Source organism: Phacochoerus africanus, chromosome 1 (assembly GCF_016906955.1).
Source record: "Phacochoerus africanus isolate WHEZ1 chromosome 1, ROS_Pafr_v1, whole genome shotgun sequence".
NCBI classification, from domain to species: domain Eukaryota; kingdom Metazoa; phylum Chordata; class Mammalia; order Artiodactyla; family Suidae; genus Phacochoerus; species Phacochoerus africanus.
Genome location: NC_062544.1, coordinates 139,904,444 through 139,927,388, shown reverse-complemented (window position 1 = coordinate 139,927,388; position 22,945 = coordinate 139,904,444). Strand labels below are relative to the sequence as shown.

The window sequence follows — 22,945 nt, the reverse complement described above, 5'->3', positions numbered from 1 at the left end:
GGGGGAGTGTGAGTGTCATCTCTCCCTCATCCTATGAGGTGGTCAATGAGATTGTTTGAATAGTATTCTTAAGGAGAGATGTCTTTCAGGCCCATGCTAAAATTTCCTGTTATTTAATTCATTCCCTTAGGATAATGGGTGGCTCTGCAAGGAATTCCTGGACAGTGACCCACTGGCCCATGTGGATGTGAGTTAGGTCAGATATAGAGCAGGGAGATGTTCTGGTGAGATTGGGCAAGACAAGAAAAGGCCTGAGAAATGGAAAGCTGTTCTGAGTCTGCAAGGGGGCAGCTCATGCTGAGCTGCTGAGTTTCCAAAGGGTAAAGGTGCCCCTAGAGTTGTGCAACATGACCAGCCAGGGCCTTGTGGCATGGCCCACACATCACCCCACTGGGACTCAGAGGCGCTGCATGAAACTTCCTGGCAGAGGGAACTGAAAGGAAAAAAGGAACTGAGACTGGGCCAACTGTACCTACTTCATGGTTCTGCCAAGGCCTGTCTCTCCTTCTCCCCCACCCACCTTCTTCCCAGGTGGATGGTGAAACAGACTCAACACACGCAGGCCCTCCCTCAATACTGCTTCATCTTTGCAAACAAAATTCATTCTGCTCACTGAGGGGGAAACCAATAGAAGAAACATGAATCCATTCCAGTGACTCTTTAACAAGGGTATTAATTTCATCAAGAGCCTATTGTAGAAACTTAATTTTCATTACCCGCATTTAGTGGATTTTTTTTAATGTTTTATTTCCCAAAGGCACAAAACTCACTGACCCCAAATTATGGATATTTCTATGTTTTCCAACATTATTTCACATACAGTTTCAGAGTTTTGTTTTGTTTTAATGCTGTTCAAGGACCTCAAACTAACTTGGAGACTAAGGTGGGAACTTTGGCTCTGGAGCCAGTTCTGATTTTTCAGAGCTTGGGTTTTGCATTCTCATCAGTGTTGACTACAGAGAGTTTAGAGCTTAGAGAGGAAGTAAAGAGCCAATCAGGAGATCTTGGTTTTTGTCATGGCTTTGCCCATGTCTAGCTCTTTGACTGTAGAGATAGCATAAAATAATATTTCATGAGCCAAGTAATTGGAGACTGCTTAGACAGCAGAGTCCAGAAGAATTCTCGGCTACATTTAGGTCATTGGAAGGCATGGCAATGTGCTGTCACTGGTGCAGGGAACAGAGTGGTGATGAGCATGCCAAGGTTCAGCTGCCCTTGACTTAGTCATTCCTAACCTCTCTGGGTCTCAGTTTCCTCACCTGTAAGATATGACTTTCCTCTCTTATAAATTCTTCCCAAATCTGCCTTTCACATCCTTCTACCCCCATCAACCCCTGACACAAGTACTGAGAGGGAGACTGGGACCCATGATGAGAGCTTATTTTAAGCTAGTTTTTTATTTACTATTCACTCTCCACTTTCGAGCACCCATCTCGTTATTATTTTCCAAATAACAGCCTCCTAGTTTGGAACTGGGCTCATTACCACATCCTCTCAGGTGTGCCTCACCGCCATCATCTTCTGCAAATCTCATTTCATTTAACTGCCACCCACTTTAGGAAGATGAGCTGATTCATATTCCCACTCACCTGATAAATCCATCCTTTCTGGAATTTATTCCCCTGCTCAGTTTAGGATCATTTGTGAATTTAATCAGTGCAGATGCTCCATTTCCATCAGGATGATTAATAAACATAATATGAAGTCCAGTTTCCTCTGGGACATTTCACAGGCTCTTCCCTGCCCCTGGAGGATGCAGCAGCCTACCAGGCAGAACTTCTGCTCCATTCATTTCTTCTAGAAACCTCCCTCCTCTTCCACCTTATCTTATAAATGGCACCCTGGTGCCCTCCCCTTCAATTTGCACACCAAGGCCCAACTCAAATAGCACCTCTTCCTTAGAAGTTAAAAATCTACCTCCTATATTGGAAAGAAATGGAGGCCCAGAGATATTAAATAACTCAGTAGTTATCAAACAGCCAACAAGTAGCTATTAATGGATACTTTTTTCAAATAGGTGACATGAGCCAATTAGTGCTATGGAACAGATTCAGTTTACTAATTGACCCACGACAGCCCAAGGTTATTGAAAACTGAAACATCACACAAGCTCTGATTAATGAAAAGGGGAGGATGAAGGGGACAGGAGTGATGTCCAGCTGGGGTTGGCAAGGTCCTTGAATGGTCAAGAGACACAGGGAACGGCAGCTGGGGATGCAGCCAGCCTCGGTGCACTCTTTCCTGTGAAACTCTACTCTCCTGTTCTGGGGTTTCCAGAGCATGGAATACTTTTTTTTTCTTTCTTTCTCTCAAATGTAAGTAGCAGTTTCATTTTATCAGCCCTCATTATCAGGTGCCCTCCCTCAACTGGCTTCTTTGCCTTATCTGAAGAGCTGACTTCCCACTTTTCAGATGTCTTTCTCCTTTTGAAACTTTCTTAACTTCCGGATTCTTCTGTCCCTTTTTTATCTCAACTATCTCCCGTTTATCAAAACATTGTGTCTCCTGAATAGTTCCTGGTCTGGGGGACGCTTTTCCTTCTCTGAAGTCTATTTTTTTCTTCTCTCTCCCTTCTGAAGCTCAAGAGTCACACAGGAAACAAGCAATAAGGAAAATTAAGTCTCCTACAGGAATGTCTTTCCCCATGGAAAATTGTTCTTTGAGCTGTATGGTGGGTCCTGCTTGGTGGTTCTGAGGCCTTCTTATCAGTGATTCATCTTTGCCACAATCACAGGCATTGCTCCTCAAACTAACAATTGGGTTTTGCCCTGACCTCAGTGAAGGCCATATCTAAAGGCCAAGAGCAAGTCGATGTTGGTACTAGGTACCAATTAATATGTTTTTTGTTTTTAAAAAGATTACTTGAGGCCTGAGATGTGTAGCATTTACACGTTGGGGAATAGAGGAAAGTTTACCATACTTCTCAGATGGCTCAGCTGTGTGGTCAAGGTCAACAAAGGTGCCAGCTGCCTTTTAGGGCATCTTCTACAGCAAGACCAGTTACTCATAGATAATCCTAACCTTGGCTTCCAGTCACAGTTTGTTTCTCTATGTGTTTTTGTGTTTAATGTGTGTGTTCGGGTGTTGAGGGTGGGGGGGAGTGGACACTTAGAGTCACACCCCACATGCTAGAATCTGTAAGGACTTCATAAAAATAGTTGGAAGCAGAAAATCAGGGAGGGAAGTAAGAACTGGGGCTGAGATGGAAGCAAAGTTCCCACAGGGAAACTCTGGTACCTTTTTTCCTTGGACTTGACATTCATGTTTTGTGAATGAGTGAGGAAACGTGTACCCTGGACCCAGGGCATGGGAATCAAAAGTTGGAGGGCTTGGTGTCACCTTCGAAACCTACCCATCCACCTCCTTGACTTTGCACTTTGCTGGCTCCCAGCCTCAGCCCTCTGACTCTGCCCTGGGCTCTTTTCTTTTCATCTCTTTTCATCTTTTTTTTTTCTTTTGCCCCAGTGTCTCTTTGTAAACCCTCATGCAGTGGTAGAAGAGGGAGAAAACCAGGAAGGAGAAAGGTGGAGGGGAAACATGGTAGAGGGCTCCAATTCACTTTCCCTAGGTCTTCTGAATGAATTTTGCACATTCAAAAGGTTTTGTGAAGAAATAGTGGGCTTCTGGGTCAACAGCGACAAAAACTGGTTGAGAAGAAAAAGTTGACCCATTAGCATGAAAAACCTCGCTCACCTTATCTGCGAGTGATATAACTTGTGGTGGGTGTGGGTTTTCTTTGTAAGTGGGATATTTCAAGTTGGTAAACATGGTGGCTGGTCTGGTCAACAGCTTCCTTTCACCCAGGCTCCTGTGGTTTCCAGGCTGGTTGCCCCATGCCTGGCAACACCACCTACTTATTCTCAGCAGGGGGACAGAGCCACCTCATCCCAGTGGCAGTCCCACTGGTTTGAAGGAGGGCTGGCAGGGAGCTTTAAGACTCTATCCCCTAACTGCAGGAGCAGGGAGTTCCCACTGTGCTCTCGGGCCTGACCTCAGAGGTGTGGTGCCCACACCACCCTTCCGCTCGTGACTTCTGCCCCGTGATAGGCCTGTTTTTGGGGCAGGAACTGTGCTTGGCTTGTGCACCTATGTTATGTCATGTATTCTTACCAACACAGGATTTTCTTAATTCAAAGGTGATAAAAGAGATGCAGAGGGGGTAAGGAACTGCCCCAAGTGAGAGAAATAGGATGTGATGGATCCAGACCTGGAGTGGACCCATGCCCTACTCTTTCTGTGATGCTTTATCACCCTGTGGGTGAAGGTGCCACCTGGGGAGACAGGGGCAGGAGGATGGACTGTGGAGGTGGGGGGGTTGGCCATGGAAGGGTCACTCTGTCAGCTCATGCCCTGGCCAGCCTCCATGCAGACCAAGCAAGGGGGGTGTTTTCATTGATCTCTTTAGACGATGCTAAATATCCCCTATAATTTGTTAGTGTTTATTTGAGTATGAATGTCCTTGAGGGTTAAGACCATCATGTCTTATGCCCTTTCCTATGTCCTAGTATCTTTGAATACTTGGTGCTTTCTTTCCCTTCAGGGCTGAGATTATGACTCTGCCTTTTGAGGATTATGACAGGACTCAAATTTTAGTCTTGCTTCAATGATTTAGGGAAATGATCTTGATGTCTTACTTCTGACACAATGTGTTTAATTATAATCACAATTATAATATCTAATATTCATTGAACACATACTATGGACTAGCACTATGCCAATCACCTCACATGTATAAGCTCAGCCAGTTCTCATTCTCACTGAATAAAGCAGGCAATGGAAGCTGAAGGGCTCCCTGCCTGTGGTCACCTCAGTGGCAAGCGACAGAACCAGGATGAAAGCACTTTAGCCCTTTTTTCTTACTTCTGCATGAAGACTGCAGCCTCCACAGCCAGCTTTCATCTGCTTTAGCAGGTGAATAGAACAAGCCCAGTGGCCCTCTAGAGGGAAGAAAATTCTGGGCTGCCTGGAGCCTCAGAAGGCACACAGCCCTTGGTGCTATGTGGAAAAGTCTGAGAAGAAGATGGTGAAAAGAAGTTCTCTATTCAATTGCATCTAGTCCAGGCTTACCAGGGACAAATGAAGGCCAACAGTACAGTCACTATCAACCAGGGAAGCCTCAGTGTACGCATGCACGCAACACGCATGCTGCATAGCGTCACCAAGTTCTCTCCATGTTTTAGTTTACTGAGCCCAGTTTCCCCAGATGAGCACAGTGCAAGTTCTTTGTATTTTGCTCTGGTCCCTGGACTGTCAATGTCTCTCCAGTGAGGCTCCATTTGCTCTCTCCCTCTTTTGGTATCCCTAATTCAGGTAAAGCTCCCAATCCATACGACAGCTGCCTCAGAAAGCTCGCCCACACAAAAGCCTTGCTTAGGACTTTTGCTTGCTTGTGAGTCTGTGACCTGGCTTGGGGGGCACTTCACAAGGGATGTTGAAGCCTCCCCCTCCAGCTGGAGGCAAACTGCAGGGGGCTTCCTGGACTAACGCAGTTACATCCTCCCAGTTATCCAGTCCTGTTGATGCCATCCTCCCAGCGCCTGCTGGTTTTATGAACACAGAGCAGGGCTGCTTCAGTGGAGGAGCCCCACCACTTCACTAGTTAGCTTCACTAGTTAGCTCCACTAGTTAGCTCTTTTCCCTGGGGACCTATTGTTGTGTCTGAAATCAGACTCAAAATCAGTATGGAAGTACGGAAAGTCTACTGGTATAAGCAGTTTAAGAGTGGAACGGCCTCCAAATCAAACTTACCTTCTAAGAGTTATCAATTTGAACCACAAAGATCATAGAATTCTAAAATAAGAGGGGTTGTGGCACCAGGAAGGAAATGATTTGAGAAAGCTCCCATGGCAGACAGAGGCAGAGCTGGGACTAAGTTGGCTCCAGGGCCTGGGTCTCTTCGACTACCATCCCATTCACCCTATCTATCCCTTTCCTACCCTCTCCTCCCAGGACTTGCGACAAGAGCCGAATGTTCATTAGTTGACTTATTCTCAAGGTCAAATGGTTGAGATCAGAAACTAAAGAAGCCAAGGTCACCAGAAGCCAGACAGCTGAGCTCCCCAAAGCTCCAAGTTGTCAATGTCAGAGGAGCATCCTGGACTGAGGGGCCCGAGCCTGAAAGGCTTCTCTTCCTTAGCAATTGAAGCTTTGTGACTTCCTCTTTCTGAAACTCCTCTCTGGTGCCCTTTAATTTCTTGAAAAGAAACCCTTGTGGCTTCTGTTTTAATGGCAGAAAAGTCATTCTTGAGTCAGAGTAAAGATTCAACTTACCTGGAAATACTCGTTCTTAAGAAAATGTCCAAAGTCCAAGACCCCAGAATTCAAATTAATGATGTGCTGAGGGGCCTCAAACTTTACAGTATGAAAATTCTTGATCATTTTGACTTGAAGGATATACAGTCAGTGAGAACTGTTTTCCTGTTCTGCCTTCAGCAAAATCAGAGTAGACACTGTCTTCATTTACTCACATAACAGACTCACAGCCTCATTTTTGCATGAGTAAATAATGCAATGGTAGATAATCCCCAAGCCATTTCCATTTGGTAGTGTATTGTTGAAGCTTTTTCTTGCACTAAATTTTCCTGCTAGCTTTTGTTTGCTCAGTAAAGCAGACCTTGGCTCTATTCTTTGGGGTTTAGTTCTGTTCCCAGGTGGTGGGAGAGGAGTAGTTCTAAGGTTAAGAAGGGTCATTGCAGAAGCCAGGCTGGGAGAAATGACTCACATTCCAACTCCCTCCAGGCAGTGACTGTTACCCTGATTCCCACCTACTACCTTGCATGCACCAAGAAGTTTTTTGATTTCATGAAATAAAATCAGTTGCCTCTCTAAGTTTTGCTAATTCAGAGAGAATCTTCACTTATCAACGTGAGCGCTGAAGTGAACGACTGGAGGGTGGTTTAACTGAAAAGATTTGTGTTACCACATTCAAGAGTGACCTGCTCTGTTATCAAGACCTGACATACCAGCCTGTGGGGAAGTGCACAATTTGAGACACCAGCGGGACTGAGTGTGTGACCCTGATAACATTTACAACACTGCTCATTGTTTCTGCAGAGCTCAAACCTCACCTGTTGCAGATAGCTGTAAACAGGAAAACCTTCTTGCTGACATAATAACCTTTGTTAAATATGTATCCCATGGATATGAATCTAGAGTTTCTTAATGTACTTATTAGGGGTACTTTTGTAATGGTTCAGTGTGTGGAAGGGGGAGGTTCAGAGATGGGGTGATGAAGGACCCACAACCTCTGATTCAGGACATTAGACTGGCAAATAAGACAGCATTTGATGTGACAAGATGAGTTTGTCCCATTTGCTTTTTTTTTTTTTTTTTTTTTTTTTTAGGGCTGCCCCTGCAGCATATGGAAGCGTATGGAAGTTCCAAGGCTGCAACTGCCGGCCTACGCCACAGCCACAGCAACACAGGATCTGAGCTGCGTCTGTGACTTACACCACAGCTCACGGCAATGCCAGATCCTTAATCCACTGAGGGAGGCCAGGGATCAAACCCACATCCTCATGGATACTAGTAGGATTCATTACCACTGAGCAACAATAAGAACTCCCCCAGTTGCTCTTTACATCAGCATGAGCAAGTGCAATAATAACTAGGTTGTATGGGACACTCAGTTACTGTCTTGAGAATAGAGTATGAATCCCAGAACCATTGAGCATCTGTGGGGTTTGGGAAAATAAAAGGTTTGTCTCTCTGGGGCTCTGTTTTTCATCATTTTACAAAGTCTAGCTAATGCCTGTTTGTAAAAATAATCTTTAAAAAAATGCTTTGATCATAGGTTTTAAATAAAGGGATTCAGACCCAGCTAGAGTCTAGGGAATGTCAGGAGAAATGGTAACTTGCAAGCAGCCCTATTTTATTGGAGACACAGCCTTAAGACCTAGCCATGTTCAACAGTGGGGTCACAAAAATGAAACAGGTCTTCCTGTAGGGAAGTGGTATCCCCGGGAACCAGCCTGGAAGTGGATGCTCAGGAGAGAGTTTAAGGTTCAAGGATGTGTTAGTGAAGCGCCTGCCTACACAGCATGTCCTGGGCTTGAGCGTCGTGGCAGCAGGACAGGATCCCTGGACTGTGGTTCAAAGTATGACTCCTCATCCACTCCTGGGCTTCAATCCTGTTCCCCTGGCCACTGGCTCTGTGTCCTCAGCTGATTACTCTTCCCTGCTTTGCTGCAGCTCCTTCACCCAGAACATGAGAGCAGTGCCCACCTTGAAGCACTGCTGTGACAAACTGACAATGCACTTTGCAGTGTCTAGTACCTAAAAAGTACAGGTGAGAACATATATAGAAGATAAGCTCTTGGTGACTACTGGTTACTGATGACTTGAATTTCTGTTGTTGTTCTTTACTCCAACTTTTGAACTTTCACCAATGAAAACAGACTAAAATCAATTTTGGGAGAGGCAAGTATACGCAGACCAACAATGCCCTGGATTGAGCCAGTGGTACTAGTGAGTGTGCTGGATTTAGAGTCTTTTTAAGGGCCATATTTTAACTCCCTTGTTTTTACAGATGAGGAAACTGAAGCCCTCAACCATCTGGGAAAAGAACCAGGTTTCTAGACTAGGCAAGCATGGGTTCATCAGATAGAAGTGTTCCTTTCTTGTGTTTAGGGTTGGCCATGAGGGAATGGTGCAAACCAAGCAGATGAGGGAACGAGGGCAGGGCTGCAGAGCATGGGGAAAATCAAAGTGACTTTCAAGGATTCTGTGTGGGAACTTGGAAGAGTGAAGACCAAGGGGATGTTAGTGAGGGAAATTTGATGTGACGAAGGCTGTGATTTTGGTTTTGAACTTTGTCAGCTTTGAGACACATCCTGGTGGGTTTCAGATCTAGATGTGGAACTGCATGTCAGGGCTGGGCAGGAACAAAGATGTAGGAGTGGACTCCATGGAATTAAAAGATGAAGCTGGGCTCAACAACTTTTCAAATTTCCAGGACCATAGTGGAAAATACCAAAGGGTCAAGTCTGAGCTGAGAGGGTTCAGTTGAAATTTAAAAGGGGAGAAGGACATGGTATTGAAGAAGAGGGACATTTAGGTAAAGGAACCAATGACTTTGTTTCTAGGCGGGGGCAGCCATCAAGCCTGAAATTCTGGGGGGAGGTCAGGAGAAATATCATTGGAGAAAGGAACCGACTGTCTCCTTGGATTCCACTAGGAGGAAGCCACCAGTCATTTAACACATGTTTTCTGAGATGGGAAAATGAAGAGCCTGAATCCCTTACACAAGAAACAGGGCTGGGAAATAAAGCAAGAAGTCATTTGATGATCAAGGGGAGAGATGGCGGAGCAAAGAAGGGGCTTATTTAAGATAAAGGACTCTATGAATATTTGAAGGCAGAAGGGAAGAGATGAAGGAGGTGAGAGTAAAACTTTTGAGAGGTAGAAGGTAAACTCCAAGTAAGAGTTCTCAGGAGGCCAAAAAAAAAAAAAAAAGGGCAAGAGCTCAAGCAATGTTGGAATCACTACCACTGACATCTCTCTCTCTGGATACCTTGAAAGATCTGAATTTTAAATATTTGGGGGTTGGGGAAGTCTTAAGATATTTACAAGGACTCGAAAATGCCAATTACATTCACTTCTTATTTTATAAAAGAAACATTTAAGAGCAAACCAAGGATTGGGACCTGCCTCTCCGGGTGCAGTGTGTGTGTATCACCTCTGCAGTGGGAGCTGCTGTTGCTAAATTACCTACGTCTTTATTTGCTTAGTGACATCTCCTCTCTACAACAGGAGGGCAGGGCTCCCTGGGCTCTTTTTCCCCTATCTCCCAGCAACTTGTCCAGTGCCCAACATATCATCGGAGCCCCATAAATACTGGTTAAATGGGTGAATAAAGGAATGAACGAACACAGAAAGGACCCACATATTCAGAAAGGGAACTCAAGATTTGCATTCTTCTCTAAAAATGAATCATGCAGCTTAGCAAGCATGCTACCTTTTAAACACTATTTGCATTTCCAGTACCTTAAATTAAAAAAAAAAATCACACAAACCCCAAAACTATCATCAAAGCCCATAGAAGAATCTATCCTTTAGTGTAGATTAGAAGCAAATGTTACCAGTGAGGTGGGTGGCATGCAGTGGTGGTGTATTCATACTTTCTGTACCGACACGTGGCAGTTAGCTTCTATTTTTCTATCTGTGAAATGGACACAATGGTAAGGGGTGTTCTGAGGAAAATTAAGACTGTAAAGTATTTACAACAGAGTCTGATACCCTCGTTAAATGCATGTATTATTGTCTACTTTACCTCCTCGGAAAGTCCAATTTTTTAAACTTTTTCGATTATAGTGCACTTAAGTTACTAAATAGGTTTACATTTGTGTGGATTTTCCATCTAAAAACCTTACTCCTCACCAAAAGCTGAGAAGCTCTAAGTTCTAGGCGGCATAGTATGTAGAACGTACCCCATCTATAACTGCTGATTGACTCAATAATACTTGAGGGAGTGGTCTCATTGCTGTTTCCTACTCCTCCAGCTCAGAAACCTAAGACCCAGGAAGGTAAGGCTACTTACTCAGCATCGCCAGTAGCTCCAACTGAAAGCCAAGCTTTCTGATGTCCCAGTATGGTCCTTTCTCCTATCTACTGCTGAATATAGCTCTGATTTCTTTTCTTTTTTTTTCTTCTTTCATTAGGAAACGATAAGCAGAAGACCTGGATAGAATGGCTCCTTATTGTGCTTACAGCAGCCACCTGCTTCATCCTGTTAATTGTCTCACTCATATGCAGGATGTAGGTATTCTTTATATTTGGGTGTTCCCATTGGGGTCTGAATATTGAATTTTTCACACTCTTGCCATGTATCTACTAGACAGAAGGTTCTTGTTAATAGGTGGGTTTAGAATAATTTTACGCCTTTCCAAGATGAGTGTGGACCATAAGAAAATCTGGGAAACAGTTGGTGGTTTACTGAAACGTAGTCATCAGCCATGACGTACACCTTCTTGATGCTGCCGACAGTCTGTTTGTTACTTTCTATGAAGGTTTTTACATGTGAGGTCTTTTGGTTCCTTGACTGCCATTTACTCAGCACTTGGATGCCTGTGTGGGGCTACTGGGGCATGTCTGTTCCATCTCCAGTAAAGGAAGAAATCTCTCTGGTCTGGACACTGAGGTCACTGTAGTACCTCCTGTGTTTTCATGCCCAGCTACTAGCTCTCAGCCTAGCCCTTCACTCATCTGGCCCCTGAGTTGATTGTTCCTAGGTCAGACACCGATTCTAGAAGTATCATGCAGATCTGCTGACCAGTTTGAGAGCCTGCAAAGGGCCCTACTGGGACTTCTTATCCATTTTGATGAGTTCAGTAAACTGGCCACTTAGGAGGCTCAGAACATGCTCTGGCTTAGCCCTTTCAAATTTAGAAGATGACTTTTATTTTAAACAGCTTCTATTTTATTTTTTATTTCTTTGTTTTAGGGCCACACCTGCAGCATATGGAAGTTCCCAGGCTCGGGGCCCAATTGGAGCTGCAGCTGCAGGCCTACACCACAGCCACAGCAATGCCGGATCTGAGCTGTGTCTACAACCTATACCACATTTCATGGCAATACTGAGTGAGGCCAGGGATTGAACCCACATTCTCATGGATACTAGTTGGGTTTGTAACCTACTAAGGCACAATGAGAACTCCAGCTTTATTATTATAAATGTCCTATCATCTGGCATCAATAGAGTGTCCTCACCTGTCATACTTGAAGTTTTATTTCTATCCGAGCCTTGTCTGTGACCTACACCTCAGCTCACGGCAACGCTGGATCCTTAACCCACTGAGTGAGGCCAGGTCAAAGGAGAGGATAAGGAAAGTAAACACTGAGAGCCAGCTCGGTGGAGGAGGGCTGCACGCCAGCATCTTAGGTAACTATGGGGGCACCACACACTCTGTGTACATTGTTTTCAGAAATTAGGCCTGGTAACAAGCACCAACATGAAGCAGCTGCACTCTTGTCTTTTTTGGATGACTCAGAAGTCACATCAGAGCCTTGTGGTACCTCCAACGTCTTCAACTATTATTACAATGTAGATATTTGGAAGTTTTGGTCAAGAAAGATTTTGAATTTACAAAATGGTAGGTCCTGGGACTAAAGAGGCCAATTTTTTAGAGTAGATATTTAAGGACAAGAAAGATGTTCTTGCTCATCTACTTCCCTCCTTTACTCTGCTTTCAGATGCCACTTATGGACCAAGTTATTTCCACCTGTTCCAGCGCCAAAAACTAATATTAAAGATTTCTTTGTAAGCATCAACCATGAGGTAATATTGAAGGTTCTTATGGTATGTCCTATCTACCCACGGTTGAGTGCTCAGGGGTCTGTCAGTGAATCACTCGTTTTCTGTGTCCCTGGGGCTTTATTGAGGAGGCCAGATGCCTTTAGTTGCTTTAGTTCTTTTGCTTTTTGGCTGATTCATTTGGTTTTTATTGTTATTGTTTTGTCTTTTGTCCTTTTAGGGCCACACCGGTGGCATCTGGAGGTTCCCAGGCTAGGGGTCTAATTGGAGCTGTTGCTGCCAGCCCACGTCAGAGCCACAGCAATGCCAGATCCGAGCCGCGTCTGTGAACTACACCACAGCCCACGGCAACGCTGGATCCTTAACCCACTGAATGAGGCCAGGGATTGAACCCGAAACTTCATGGTTCCTAATCAGATTCATTTCTGCTGCACCATGACAGGAATTCCTGATTGATTTGTTAATATATGTTCATTCTAGTCTTTGAGTATTGCAAAAGTACTATTCAAATATGAGTGTCCTTACCTGTCATACTTGAAGTTTTATTTTCTATCAGCCATCTCTTAACTGATATTGGGCAATTCCTTCAACCCCATGAGCCCTGACTTCCTTTTTGGTACAGTAAGGGGCAGAGATGAGATGTACCAATGTTCAGTTCAGCCCTGATGTTTTAAGAATCCATGTTTCTGCATGCAGGTACCATACCCCCTCAATAAAGTTTTTCAGAGGAATTTTTCTTAGTTCCTTGGTATAAAGAAGGCAAACGATTTCCCCAAATATGTTTCTTTAGGTTCTGTTAACTACTCTGAGCACTTAGGCTTAAATGGATGTTCACCTATAGGTAGCTATCCAATTGCTCTGGCATTACAGGGTCCAAGAAAACATCCTTTCTCCGGTGAATTGTCTTGGCATCTCTGTTGCAAAATCAGTTGTCCATATATGTGTACATCTAATTTTGGACTGTCTACTCCATTTCATTGATCTGTTTGTCTTTCTTGAGGCCAACACAATACTGTCTTGATGACTATAGCTTTATTGTAAACCTGGAGAGATAGGTGGTATAAGGCTTCTGGACATGATTTTTTTTCAAAGTTATTTTGGTCATCCTAGGTCCTTTTTATTTCCATGTAACTATAAGAACTAGTTAATCATTTTCTGCAAAAACAGCTGCTGGGCTCCTGACCAGGATCGTATTGTATTATAGGTACACTTGGTGAGAAGTGACACCTTAACAGAATGAGTCTTCAGATCTGTAAACACAGTATCTTACTCTCTTTATTTAGGTTTCTTTCATTTCTCTCAGCAATGTCTTATGATGTTCAGTCTGCTGCACATTGTTTGTCAAATCTACCGCAAAATTGAACGGTTATTTAGATCAGAGCCAGCCAGCTTTCTATAAAGAGCCAGATAGTAAATATTTAAGGACCAAATGGTTTATCCTGCCACCACTGTGGTGTGGAAATAGCTACAGACAACACGTAAATGGCTCTTGTCAATAAAACTTTATTTACCAAAATAGGCCACAAGCCAGAATCGGCCCAGAACCTGGAGTCTGCAGAGCCTCATCAGGCAACCCTTTTTTTTTTTTTTGTCTATTTTTAGGGCTGCACCTGCAGCGTATGGAAGTTCCCAGGCTAGGGGTTGAATTGGAACTGCAGCTGCTGACCTACACCACAGCCACAGCAAGAAGGGATCCAAGCCGTGCCAGCAAGACACACCATAGCTCATGGCAATGCCGGATCCTTAACCCACTGAGTGAAGCCAGGAATTGAACTCACATCCTCATGGATACTAGTTGGGGTCGTTACCACTAAGTCACAACAGGAACTCATCAAGCAATGTTAACACATTTTGTTTTCTCTCTGCTAAAGTGACTCATGAGTCATTGGTGACTGATTTTGGGACAGCTTGAGTCGATCAAACACTCACCAAAATGGATCACTGCAGTAAGTGGTGACCTTTCTTTTGAGTTACAGTTGGGGTGATTGGAATGATTTAGATGATGACAGTTACTGACTTAGTGAAGCAGAGCATCGAGACTGGTCAAAGGATCATGCTGCCCTTAGTTCCACCCTGGTGGTCTCCCTCATCAGGAGAGTGGTCGGCTGTATACCCATAGCTTTGTCGGAAAGAGTGTGGCTCACTGTGACATATGTTCCTGGTTGCATGAATCCGAGCTGTCTGTCCCACCTTGCTGTCGCTTGCTTGTCTGTGACAGATCACATGTAGTTTCAGTGGCAGGCTGAAGTCGTTTGTCCCGGCCTCTTAATGAAACATCTTAATGTGGGATCTCATTTCACTTCAGAGCCCCCAAAGATTTCCTTGAACATTCCCAGGATGGCGAAAGAAACTGGTTTAAGTGCTCACAGTGTAAGCGTGTGGTTTTCTGTTAATTAAAATCAAGTCATGTGTGCAAAAGAACAAGTTGGTGTAGACAAACTGGTTTCAGAATAAGCCAAAGATTTATGTCAGAGCCCAACCCTGCCAGGCTCCTCAGGACAACATGCTCTGTTCTCACATGGCAGGTGTCAGGTTAAAAACAAATCAGGGAGGGAGGGAGGCAGGGGGTGAGGGAGAAGACTTGAGATGAGGGGAGAGCAGGCAGAATTGGGAAACTGAAGTGTCACCTCCTTCTGTCAGTTCTACCGCTTACATCCTCCACATGGGGCTCAGGACAGATCTGTACACAGCCAGGCCAGTGTCTGGCTCCTGTGTCAAAGGCAGAACCTGTCCAACCCACTGCTGGGGCCTCTGCTATAAGGACGACACAGGGACCCCTTAGTGCTATGGGCTAATTACTGGGAATACTTCAGCCTGTGGGAAAGGAAACCATCTGCTTTTCATCACTTGCACCTCTGAGTTTGGCGGTGGTCCCCAGAATCTGGGATTTGGAAGGGATCTGCCCTCCCAGAGCTGCTGTTAAGCAAGTTTTTGCTTATTCACGCAAAAACTGAGTTGGAAAGTGCTTTGTAACCTTCAATAGAGAGATATGAGGGAGGAGGGGGAGGGTGGAAGGAGGGGGCTTAGCGATAAAAAAAGGCTTTAAAAAGTTCTTATTCTGGAGTTGCCATCATGGTGCTGTGGAAACAAATCTGATTAGGAACCATGAGGTTGTGGGTTCGATCCTGGCCTTGCTCAGTGGTTTAAGGTAAAGATCTGGCATTGCCATGAGCTGTGGTATAGTTCGCAGACATGGGTTGGATCTTGAGTTGCTGTAGCTGTGGCGTAGGCTGGCAGCTGTAGCTCCAATTGGACTCCTAGCCTGGGAACCTCCATATGCTGCAGGTGCAGCCCTAAAAAGCAAACAAACAAAAACCAAAAAAGTACCTCTTATTCTGAGCTTTCAGTTTGTTAGACTGGTAACCAGAGAGGGTTCCTCCAAGATTAAGTAGGACACAAACTATTGAAGTATGTAAGGCCGAGACCATGGCTGTTGTCATGCATGACGCAGCATCCAGGGCAGAGCAGGTATTAAAAATGTGTTGAGTAAAGGAAGTTGAGGAATATGATCTCTTACAGGAGGTGTTTCTTTGGTCATGGATTTTGTAATAAATATCCATATTACTTATAGTAGCTAAAATTGGGGGAGTTCCCTCAGGGTCTAATGGTTAGGATTCAGTGATTTCACTGCTGTGGCCCTGGGTTCAATCCCTGGTCTGGGAACTGAGATTCCCACATCAAGCCACTGCACGCTGTGGCCAAAAAAATAAAACAAAGCAAAACTCGAAACAAATAATAGCCAAAATTGGACATAATACCCAAGTATAAGGGAAGACTGTAGTAAAGTATGGATGGTGTACATTGGAGCTATTCACAATGACGCAGCCAAAGAGCCTAAGTCACTTCTTAGCATCTTCAGAGAGAATGGTCTACCAAGGAGACCCTGATCCACAGATGCTCAATTCACCTATGTAAAAGGGTGAAGCCTCTGGGTATGGAGGGCTGACTATATGTGGCCATGCCCACAGTGCAAGTTCCCATGCCAGCGATCAAACCTGTACCACATCAGTGATGATGGCCAAATCCTTAACCACTAGGCCACCAGGGAACTCCTATATGTAACTTAAAATACTATGTGATGTTACATAGAATGAAACCTATTCGTAAAGCTCTTAATCCGTTTGACTTCACATAACTGTAAAGATAACTTTATATTTAGACAAAAGGGATGAAGAGAAACAGTGGGCTGTGTTCGAGAGGCATTTTATGAGTGTTTTTGGCCTTCTTCCCACTTCATTTTCCACATTTTCTTCAGTGAACATTTTTCTAAGCAAAACTGACTTGACACTCATTGTAAAGAAATTCAGAGGATCCAAACATTCTCTAAAAGGCAAGGGTGGTTTGTTTTGCAGAAAACCGGTTCCGGTGAGACAGAAGTTGAAGTCATAAGTTATGTGGAGGAGGCTGGATTGGAGACCCTGGAAGATTCCGTGTTTTGATTGTTTCTGAGCATTCTCCAAACCAACTCACGGTCATAAGCCTCAGTGCTAAGAAAACAGGAGGGGCTGTTTCTTGGCTAAGAGGAGTTCAGAATTTACCCAACACTCAATTTAGCTGCAAGGCAGTGAACCCAGAGTAATCTCCTAAGTGTGGACACCTCATCACAGTCTCCTGGCTTCTTCAGGGCAACTGATCCACCTGATGGTTGTGCCAAGTCTGTTCTCTACAGGGAGCACCTCCTCACCTGCCAGTCCTCGTGATCTGCGTTTCTACTCAGACTTTCTCGTGCAGGCATCAGTTATTAAGGCTAATGTCAACTGTATTCACTTCTGATAGTGACAGTTTGACTGTTTAATTTGCCAGTGGTAACAGTCAGCTGAAATCTCAGAAGAAAGCACTTTTTACCATATTGGAGTAAATCATGAACTTGGATTCAAGACTTTCTTACAGCAAGTGGAGCTATGTTTGTGTTTTGTTTTTTTTTCCTGAGTTCTAGAATACTTTTTCTTTCAAGTAGTGTGTATGGAGGACAGGGAGGGAGGGGAGAGAATGAATGAATCCCAAGCTCCAAGGACTAGTTAGCATCATTTTAGACAAACTGATTGGAAAAAATGAAAAGCCAATGTTACTCCAACCCAAATAAAAGGACAGGATTTTGTTGGCAGATTCTATTCTTGAAGGCAGCCTTGATATTCCAGGAATATACTGAGAGAGGCATTGAGTGGCTTTGTGTTGAAATGGGATCACTCAATCAAGAATGACCTTTCAGAAGAGATGTCTGCTTGCAAGATCTTAAGAGCCACTTGGGCATCCAGCCAAGTAGTGCTGGGTCAACCCTGGCCTCGGAGATTAGGAAGGGGTCCTATAGGGATCCCATCCAATATCCCAATCTAGACAGGAAATCTTCTTCCCAACATCCTTCTGCACCAGTCTGCAACCAGATTGGAGGCCTTTGTGCTGGGCCATGGGCTACAGGTAGAGCCAAATACAGGTGTGTCCTGGGCAGAGAGGGGGTAGGAGGGACATTTGCTACTTGAAGGAATGCAAACCATGCTGACTATACATGGCCCTGGAGGAGGAAGCTAAGGACAGGGAAAGGAGGTCACAGTGTTCAGAAACCCTCCACCATGGCACACTATTTGCATGCCTTGCACCATTCATTTAGCCAGTTTGACCCCGAAACGGGGCATGTTGATTACCAAATACTTCAGGGGCAGTTTCTCTGGTAACCATGCAATGTAACTAGCAGGGACTTGGGCCCAGGACAAGAGGTTTGAGAGCTGTCAGCTATTGCCTATTTCCAAGTGTTATGGACTGAATGTTTGTGCCCCGCCCCCACCTCTATTGACATGTGGAAATTCTACACCCAAAGTGATGGTGTTAGGAGATGGGGCCTTGGGAGATGATTGGGTCATGAGGGTGGAACACTCAGGAATGGGATTAGTGCTTTGGTTTTGGGTTTTTTTTTTTTTTGCTTTTTTTTTCCCCCACATATGGATGTTCCCAGGCTAGGGGTCAATTTGGAGCTGCAGCTTCTGGCCTACACCACAGCCACCAACAACCTGGGATTAGAATTGCCTCCATGACCTACACCACAGGTCACAGGCAACGCTGGACCCACTTAACCCACTGAGCTACATCATGGAAGGAACCTGTGTCCTCATGGGTACTAGTCTGGTTCATTACCGCTGAGCCATGATGGAAACTATGGATTGGTGCTCTTATAAAGGGTCCCAAAGAGTTTTTATTCTCCCATGTGATAGTATGAGAAGTTGGTATTCTGCAACCAGGATGACAGTTCTCCTTAGAACCCAAGCACGCTGACACCATGACTTCTAGCCTCTGGAACTGTGAGAAATTTCCCTTGTTTCTAAGTCACTCAGGCTGTAGTACTTTGTTGTTCTAACAGCCTGAGCTAAGACACCAAGGGTCAGGAGCTGCACCAGACAGTTCATACACATCATCTCTAATCCTGAGAAGCTACATTGTTAGTATTACTGCTCCTATTTTATTGATTCAATCACTGAGGCTCAGAGAAGATTAGAGATAGAAAATGACACAATGAGGGGTTGAATATAGGCCCAAGGGACCCTGGTCATGTGGAGAGGATGGTCAGAAAACAAGCTGAAACCTCCTTAGCGGTGACTGGGACCATAAGGGGTAGGAATGGTTGGCCAAACATCCGATCACCTGATTGATTCAGAATTTCTGTAAATGTTACTCAAGAACCTGCATTTTTAGTGACTATTCTTGGGTTAGGCATTCTCAAACTTGAGCATATCAGAATCACCTGGAGGGGTCATTAAATCAGAGAAGAGCTTGTGACTGGGTAGGTCTGCGTGGGATCTGTGAATCTGTGTTTCTAACAAGCTCTCAAGTGATGCTGAGGCTGGTTTCTCAGCCACACTTACAATAGCTGCCCTGGGTGGTTGCGATGATTATCAAAATCTGAAAAACCAACTGTTGAAGGAGTAGGTGATGAAAAAGTCCTACAAAAAACCCACCACCTACCCACACTCTTCTTGGGTTGTTGCTGTGTGTGATCTCTTTCAAACTGGAGCCCAGAAACCTAGGACTGTATAATATGCCTCCATCTAGGAGGCTGGACAAGAAGAAGTTTATACTTAGCCCAAAATTCTGTCTCCGCATTTTTATTCAGCACCAGTGGACAGAAGTTGAGTTTCAGCAACTGTACCAGGATATGAGTGTCAGGAGTGACACAAAGCAGCTCATGTGTCTCCGGAATGGGTTATGAACTTCTTCTTCTGGCTCGTGACACCCACCCGTATCCTGAGTCTCTTCCTTCATGAATGGGTCCAAAGCATTTGGGTTGATCCTGCCTCTGGGGCCTCATTCTGGGTCTCAGCCCCTCTTGGAGCTACTGCACCTCAGGATATGTCATCCAAGACAATGGATTTTTCATCCTCAGTGTCTAGGACAGCCCCTGTCTCTTAGAAGGGATCCATGCTTTCTGGACCCTCTTCAGCACTCTTTCAACCCTGGCACAGCTGTTTGCATACAGTTGGAACTGAATGCTATTTGGCAGAGATCAAGGCCTAAAATAATCACATGGAGAGGAAGATGGGTGTCTAATGAGAACACGACCGAGTAACCTGGAGACTTACGTGTGCCTGACCACCTACCTGGTGTAGCCTGGGTCTCTTCTTGCTGGTGACATGGTGGCTACATTATGCTATATAAATTGGTATATAAAAGGACTTGGGCTTTGAGGGGTGCACCCTGTTTTCACTACCTTGTCAGGCAAATCTGAGTGTGAACACTGAACTGTAAGCACTCAAGGCCAGCAAGTTGATTGACCTCTTCCCACCAGCATTGGGTGGAGAGCCACTTTCCTTCTAAAATCCCTCATGGTCACAGGTTCAGAATAAACCTCGGTTCTGCAAGGCAGCCTTTCCAGCAAGGATTTCAGCCACATCTCCGGCATTTGGAAGGTGCTGAGTGTGGCACAGGAAAAGCACCAGGGAGAGAGGGGGGGGCAAGTGCATTTGCCACCCAAGCCTCATTGAAATGCTTCAAGGCCTCCAGCTATTTACACAGCCTGGGGAAGAATTCTGTGTGGGCCAAGAACATCCTGATTAAAAATCCAAACACTTTCCTGGGGAGGCTTGTCTGTGTCAGAACCATCTGTTGGTGGAATGAATAAACCTTAGGTGCTAATTTGTTAAAGAAAAAGTAGATACTTCCGCAAGAACAGAAAACAAATCTTTGACGGCACAAGCAAAGGTGAAAAACTAATTGGAAGAGGACTTCAGGTTTGCCCCAGGATCTCCAGGACAAAGACTCTTCTGGTTTCTACAGCCTACAAATCAGGTTCTGGGATACAAACTTCTTGAAAACCATGCCTACTTTTAGGATTAACCTTGCATCCTCCACCTCCCCAGTATCCTTATGTTTTAAGTAACTAATGTGAATGTAAATGTGATTCAGAATGAGAAAACTTTAACATAAATGACAGAATTTTCTGTAAAGTGAAGAGGAGTACCTTTCTTTTCTCCCCCAGAAGTATTCTCCTTCTTTGTCCTCACTATTGCCTGCCTCATCTCTCAGCTAGGATCACTGAAGTGTCCATTCAATGTCCTGGTCACCAGTATTTCCTTTATTTGAAGCATCTAAATAAAAGGCACATCTGCTTAGATCACCCCTTGTCCAAAACCCTTAAATAACTCTAGCACCTTCAACTTAAAGCTCCTTTGAAAGCAAAGTCCTCTGACTTTACTCTTCTGCAGCAATCCAGCCACATCCCCAGGAAGCACACCTCTGTCCTGAGCACCAAGCACTGCTCTCTCACCCCTCTGTGCCTCTGCTGAAGCTTTCTCTGACGGAAAAGCCTCCCCGCCTCCCCCATCTTATAAACATTTTCTCTTCTAAGCCTAAGCGCCTTGCCACCAGGAATTCTCCCTCTATGATTTCCATGTACCTTCTGTTAGATTCTATTTTGTCACATATTATTTAAAAATTTTCTGCCTCACTAAAGAAGGAAACCCTCAGAAGAATAGAATGGGGCCCTTTGGATCTTTATTCCATCACAACTGAGCAGAAACTCTTGAACTTAGAGGTTGGAAAAGAGAGTGAGTTTCTTAAGTGTAAGCCAGAATAGGAAACTGTATTTATGTTAGAGTTATCAAAGTTAGCTCCAATCAGCAGAGACATTCTTAGAGCTGTGCGGGGACAGAAGAAATTAAATCAACACTAGAGTTTAAAAAAAACAGTAATAAAAACTCACTGTTGGTATGGCTCTCCCTGCAGAAATCCCTCTTTGTAGCTCCGTGGCCAGCCTGCATCAAAGCTCCAGAGCCTCCTCTGAATATCCAGCAGCCATTCCCGCCCTTTTGGCTCACATGACCCACCCACGTTCATTTAAAGTTCCAGTGGATTTTTTTCATCTGAACAGTGTCTTACTGGTTTTGCTTCATTTATTAAAGTTAAACGCAAAGGTGCATCACTGCCAGGTGATGAAATGAAAGAATGCATAAAACTGGGGGATATTTGTGGGAAAGAAAGCAATACTTAAGTCCTGGTGTCAGAGTTCAAAGGTCAGCCAGCTTCTGAAAGAGCCTAACAGCAAATCTTCCCAGCTGAGAGCCCTCTGGCCTCAACTGAGACCACTCAGTTCTGTGATCCGCTAGTGTGGCTGTGTTCCAGTTAATCTTTATTTACAAAAAAAAATAGGAGAGAAGCTAGATTTGGATTCTGGGATAGCTTAATGGATCCCAAACATGTGACATTTGAATGTGCTAGGGTTTTTTTTTTTTTTTCTTTTTTCTTTAGAAAGGCAAACAACTTTTGAGAAAATCACCAGTTTTGTTTCACCAAATAAAGATCATTCTACAGGTAGGGATGCCAGTGGTGGAAAAATGTGTTGTGTTTGGCTAAACTTAACCTGTGATAAGCTGGTTTTGCAATAAACATTAAGTCCAGAATTCTGTTCCTCCTTTTATCTGTTCACACTTTTCACACCATCTCTCAAATGAGTGTGTGTTTCTGTCACCTCCAGTGAACCATGAGGAGGGAGGCGTTAATCCCACCTATCTTGGTTTTCCAAATGTTTGACACATAACAAGCACTCACCATCTAATTTGTTGACAGTTCAGTAAGGAGAAACAAAACTGGGCTTGAGGTTTGTTTATCCTCTTTTCACCTCCTTGCCACATAAGCTGAGGTTTGTTCTGGAAAGATCCCTTTGTCTTAATGCTCTTTGTTGCCAGTTCCAGGAGGAATCTCACCCACCAGCCCACGCTCCCTGCACGTGCGCGCGTGTGCGCGCGCGCGCGCACACACACACACAAACACACACACGATGGAGGACATCCTCGGAAAAGGGAAGAGAGACTCCAGCAAGTGAAACAGAACTCAAAACAGCAAAGCTCGTGTTTGCACCCGCAGAGACAGGAACCTTCAAGGAACTGACCAGCAAGACCCTGGAATTTTGGCACTAGTAATGAATCACCTCCATGAGCGTGCATCTTCCCTGCATAAGGATTCTAGATTTAGAAAATAAAAAAAAAAGGCAGTCTAGTTAAATTTGAATTTCTGATAAATGGGGCATGGGATATACTTCAATTAAAGAGATATTAATTTTGAAACCCAAGTATAATCAGGCCTCCAGTACTTTATCTGGGCACCCTGATTTTTGTTGGATAGCCTGTTGAAAAACAGCTCTGAGACACCTGCAGCCAAATATGACAAACAAGCAAAGACACCATTGGTAGTTGAAGAAATCCAAGCAGCCAAACT

At 44.4% G+C, this 22,945-nt stretch overlaps 1 protein-coding gene across 2 annotated transcripts in view; it reads left to right on the top strand.

The window, feature by feature from the left end:
• The window catches only part of IL5RA (interleukin 5 receptor subunit alpha), a 37,719-nt gene extending 20,571 nt beyond the window's left edge, over positions 1 to 17,148 (top strand). For both annotated transcript variants that reach the window (XM_047779413.1, XM_047779406.1), the window contains 3 exons: positions 10,659 to 10,755; positions 12,190 to 12,274; positions 16,603 to 17,148. In XM_047779413.1, the coding sequence (XP_047635369.1) occupies positions 10,659 to 10,755; positions 12,190 to 12,274; positions 16,603 to 16,689 (269 nt within the window). In that variant the 3' untranslated portion in view covers positions 16,690 to 17,148. The remainder of the gene's footprint in view (positions 1 to 10,658; positions 10,756 to 12,189; positions 12,275 to 16,602) is intronic.
• Positions 17,149 to 22,945: the final 5,797 nt, after the last annotated feature.